Source organism: Penaeus chinensis, chromosome 36, assembly GCF_019202785.1.
Source record: "Penaeus chinensis breed Huanghai No. 1 chromosome 36, ASM1920278v2, whole genome shotgun sequence".
Classification (NCBI taxonomy): domain Eukaryota; kingdom Metazoa; phylum Arthropoda; class Malacostraca; order Decapoda; family Penaeidae; genus Penaeus; species Penaeus chinensis.
The window spans coordinates 11,127,988-11,132,987 of NC_061854.1; the positions used below are offsets into that span (position 1 = coordinate 11,127,988).

The 5,000-nt window shown below is 46.8% G+C and overlaps 1 protein-coding gene across 2 annotated transcripts in view; it reads right to left on the reverse strand.

Moving 5' to 3' along the window:
- Positions 1-5,000, reverse strand: part of LOC125044565 (netrin-1-like) — a 492,825-nt gene that overhangs the window by 1,034 nt on the left and 486,791 nt on the right. For both annotated transcript variants that reach the window (XM_047641276.1, XM_047641274.1), the window contains exons 5-7: positions 4,752-4,823; positions 4,440-4,614; positions 1-4,242 (exon numbers count right to left, since the gene is read on the reverse strand). The exon at positions 1-4,242 is cut by the window's left edge and continues 1,034 nt beyond it. In XM_047641276.1, coding sequence (XP_047497232.1) covers positions 4,089-4,242; positions 4,440-4,614; positions 4,752-4,823 — 401 coding nt within the window. In that variant the 3' untranslated portion in view covers positions 1-4,088. The remainder of the gene's footprint in view (positions 4,243-4,439; positions 4,615-4,751; positions 4,824-5,000) is intronic.

Below are 5,000 nucleotides of genomic sequence, written 5' to 3' on the forward strand. Positions count from 1 at the left end.
ACAATCTGGGAATAAGGTTTCCACAATGAACATTTTATTATTTCTCTGTTACTTGTCTCGCGATTATCTAAATATCCTTACTGATACCACAACTCGGTCACAACACATTATGCAGTAAAACACTTAAGAGCTATTTTAATGTTCAAGAGCTGGTTTGGCACAACATAAAAATCATATTATGCAGGTGTGATTTTTTTTTTTACACATACAGAAATATGCAAATATACATCAGTCTTAAAAATAAACTGTACAGTGGCAAAAATAAAGATATACGTCTCGTGGACAGACAGTTAAAAGTTACAAATTTTAGCAGCTGGAGAACGAAATCTGAAGTCATTTCCTGCGGTGAGACGAGAGACAAAAACAACGGAAGGGTAAACAATGCAAATACTCCGTTGTTAAGAGTTCCCATATATGACAAACAAACAAACCGAGACAAATACAAAGCCGTAAGAAAAAAGGGATGCGTGTCACTGACGAATCGAGGAGAAACGGTGATTTATTGTGTGGGTTTCAAACTCCTAAATGGCAAGACTAAATGACAGAAATTCGCTATTGACCAAGTTGAAGAATCTCACGCAAGCTTCAGATTTCAGCCTCCAGTGTCTATTACAGTGAGGGGTCAGTTTGTTGACTAACATATATCATTGATAAGAGCTCAATTAATCACTAATTTGAACATCAAGGACATTAATTTTAAAATAAATTTCTAAGTTACAACATTATTTAAACTTGCTCTACATTAGAGAAATCCATACTCTAATTGATTGCATTTAATCTGAGGTATAAGTGAAATTACGATGATGGCCACATGATTCGTCCTGTGCAGTTATTCTCGAATGCATTCCTAGCCAGTCATAACTCACACCAATCGGATTGTGTGCCATTGGTTTCCACCGCACAACTGGAGAACATTGTGCTGCCCTTGTGGTGACCCCGCCATCCACGCACTCCGATCCACGTCCAATGTCAACAACGACTCGTAAAAGTTATTCAGTTTTGTAAATGAAACTGTTAGCAGATGACACTCACTGTTGAAAACTAATCCTCTAGTAATTAGGTTTTCAGTAAAGCTAATGACTTTTGTAAATGTTAATCTAGCGTATTAAGTGGGTGAGTTGTGTGATTTCGCTAAGTCACTTTGGTTGGCTATCGTCTGATGGAGGCTGTAGTCATACCAGATAACGTCAAGATGCATTTGCATACTAAATATATATATTTATACAGACTATGTGAGGCAGTTCGATTAACAGCTTCTTCCACCACCAGGGAAAAACTACAGAAAAAAGAATTCTACAAAAACGTTCTGTTGAAAAAATTTCGTTCCTCTCGGTGCCAAAAGTGTCATGATGAGACACGTAAATATATCTGTGTATTTGAATTTTCCTTCTATTCTTCCATTTTTATTCTCCTTCTGTCCTCGAAAGTTGTGATTTCCCTGCTTCAGCCACTCACCCACTCCACACTTGGGTTAATACTCCTTTTCTCCTGGGACGCAGCCATGCCCCCTTTGTCAAGACTGGCATGACACCGAGCTTCTGATGCCGGTGGGCGAAGGGCAACGTTCGACTGAAGACACACTCACACACGGGGTCACGCAAACGACCGAGAGATATGTCCATTCTTCATTCTGTTTGCTTTTACATTGGCGTAAAAGTTTACAATCACACACCTACACACACGCACGCACGCGCGCACACGCACACGCACACGCGCACACACACACACACACACACACACACACACACACACACACACACGCACACACACACACACACACACCTCTTATATACAAGCAACTTCGCCACCACAACCACCTACGAAGTATGCAACACTCGACTCCAGAACCTACACTCTACGAGACCGACGAGCAACCAAGACTTCCTCTCACCCACGCCCCGTTTCCTCAGCCTTCTAAGGGTCAAGTGACGAGCCGAACACCCGGGGAACTATGGACAAACTAGACCGACAGAGGGGGCAGCCAAGAAATCGTAAGTTACGCCCTAACATCTATTTCTAGGTGCTGTTCCTCCACGCTCAAATAAATAATGGTGACAGTAAACGGTGCTATTGTGAAGACTGGTCTTAGCTAAATGCCCAGTACTAAGTTTTTGTCTCTGTGTTTTAAAGGATCACGGGAAATTCTCAAGATGACAATGGAACACCCAACTGTTCTACAGCCGGAGATATACGTTTTGTTTCTTTATTTACTTACTGATTGCATCTGTTTGGACTAAATTTTAAACTTGATGATAGAAACGGCTTCCAGGTAACCAAAGCGGTATTTCAACCAAACTGTTGCCAGTTTTGCTAACATAGTGCTCCCCTTGTTAGAATAGTAAACCCGACACAGTGTGTTTGTAGCGGAACTTAGCTGAGACTACTCCTAGAATATCACCTTAAGGTTACGACCGTCTCTCATGCTCCAAAGCCTAACATCTAACGAATCCTCCAATCGCGCCAATCTCGCGCCGTCGACAGCACCCAATATGGGCTAAGGCGCTGAATTATTACCTCTTTAGCGGGAACCTCTGGGAAGCGACGAAATGATTTGACTGAATGATTTCCAGCGGGAACTACGTTACGACGTCGAGAGGATGAGAGGCAGCTTAAGTACCCACACAGACAGCGACATATACAGCAGTACACTACAGTGCATCGGGATGGCCCTGGATGGCACTGCTCGCGCGGCGCCACTTCCCTCTCTCCCCCTCCCTCGCCCTCGCTCGCTGCCCAGCTGCTCGCGTGCTGCCAATTCGCGCTCACGATTGCGTCGCGTTTTGTACCTTGCATGACGAATTTTGTCCAGATTACCGGGGCGGCGAGTGCTTCCAGGCAGATATGGCTGCGACCCCCCCCCCCCCCCCTCCCGCGCTCCATCCAGGACCAGCCGCGCAGAACATAAGAATATGGAGAGTAAAATTAGGAACTTGTCTGCGGACGAGGTAGCGCCCGCCAAGCTGTTAACCAAACACGCCCGCGGCCGGGGCACCGTCGTCAACACACGCCCACGCGCCCGCGCCCAAACCACGCCATATCCAAGCCGCCATTGGCTACCTTACTCTCCCATGCAGGCCAATCAGCGATCGGTATTGCGACTGTTCTCTCCCGAGTGGCGTTTCGCCGTTTTCGGGCCTGAGCGTGCATTGAATTCAACTAAACCTAATCAGATATATAATTTCAGTTACGATTCATTTAATGAACACGCATCATTTGTGGTCTGTATGTACACTAATCAAAAACGTACAAGGTAAGAGAGCATAAAGCAATATATTTCTAATGGCGGATTTGCCATTAATAATATAAACAGATATTAGTGTGACATTCCTGAACATTGATACAACGCAAATTACTCATCAGCAAGCCAGGTCACGGCCTAAGTCATTACTCGTCAATCAGCCCCGCCCCCCCCCCCCCCCTCCCGTTCGCCCCTCGCGCAGCTCAATGACTACGGCCGACACCTGGTTCACACTTACCGATAACCTAGGCAACTATGTAGGTCATACTTGTTAATAACCTAGGTTATTACCTAGGCATATTTTACTAACCCAGGTCACTTTCTGGGCCTTTTGCATAACCCAGGTCCAGAGCCGCCACCCCTAGTCAAAAGGCAACAGCCAAGGTCACTAGTCAATGACCTGGCCATTACACCGATAACCGAGACCGGTAGCCCGTGGCCGTGGATTCTAGACAATAACCCAGATCACTACATGAAGTCACCGTTCTAAGCTACGAGTTAAGCTAAAGTGAGTGATATGCTGTTTGCCCCAAGACACAGCTCGAGCTCCAAGCCGCGGCCTTGGAGGTTTAGCGGATGAACAAGATTTCCCTTTTTTGTTCTCGTCCAGAGTCCCCCTACGGGAGACCCGTCCGCCACGCGTCCGTCCCGCTCCCCGCCCACTCTCGCCTTCGCACGGCGGTTCGTAAACGAGAAATAAAAGTATCTTGGTCATGTGAGATTCTTTGCTTCACGTAGGATCCCTTCTCCTCCCATTATGCTCGATAAAAGACGCATCCAGTGGCACTCTCCTTGGCGCTGAGCCCGGAGGGACTTGACTGGCACCACCAGGATCCACCGGCGACCCTCCTCAGTACCTCGACGGTCGGCACTTCGCTGCCTTCTTCATGAAGCGGCGCATGCGCAGTTGCCAGTCGTTGCGCCACTCTATGACGATGGACCTTCTGTTGATGACGAGACCTGGCCGCTGCTTGCGGTCTGTTCGTCCAAGGATCAAGTATTCTCTGCAAGGCAAAGGACACATGAGTCACACATGCACAATTTAATACCGATACATTAAGAAAGATCTTGCGTAAAGAACATATGAAAAATATAACTTCAGAGCACGCAAAAAGGTGGTAAATCCGCCTCGGACTCGACTCATTAAAGCAAGGCAATCAACAAACACCGAAACTATGAAAGAGCCGAGGACAATACTCACTTGCCCATCTTGATCTTGGGGCACTTGCACACCAGGTCCTGGTTCCTCACCCACAGCTGGTCGCCGCCGCGCCTCACCCTCACGGCGCGGGACCGCTTGTACACGTTGGCCACCTGGATGTCGAAGCGGGTGTACTCGCCGAGGACCTCCTTGTTGATCACGCGAGCCACCAGAGCTGAGGGCGGACACAACTATTCATTAGCGCCCTTCCTCCTCACACCATTTCCATTTATTCATTTTATTTCTTTAGTGTCAAAGGCATATCGTTCCATACAACAGGTTTAAGCATAGAAAGGTTTTTGTGTGGCTTACCGTAGTCTCTGCGACAGTATTTCCTCAGTTTAAGTCTGCGAGAGTTGACACGACATTTGCCACACGATTGCCCTGCGGAAGACAAGGAGGAGGTTACTTTACAAATGGCTGGAGGCGCGCGAGCACAATCAGTACTTGTAGTGAGATTGACGAACATGTTTAGAATCACTCCGTACCTGTAACAAATGTAAGTAATTAAACTGCCGATATGCTGCACACATACACATACACACACACACACACACACAC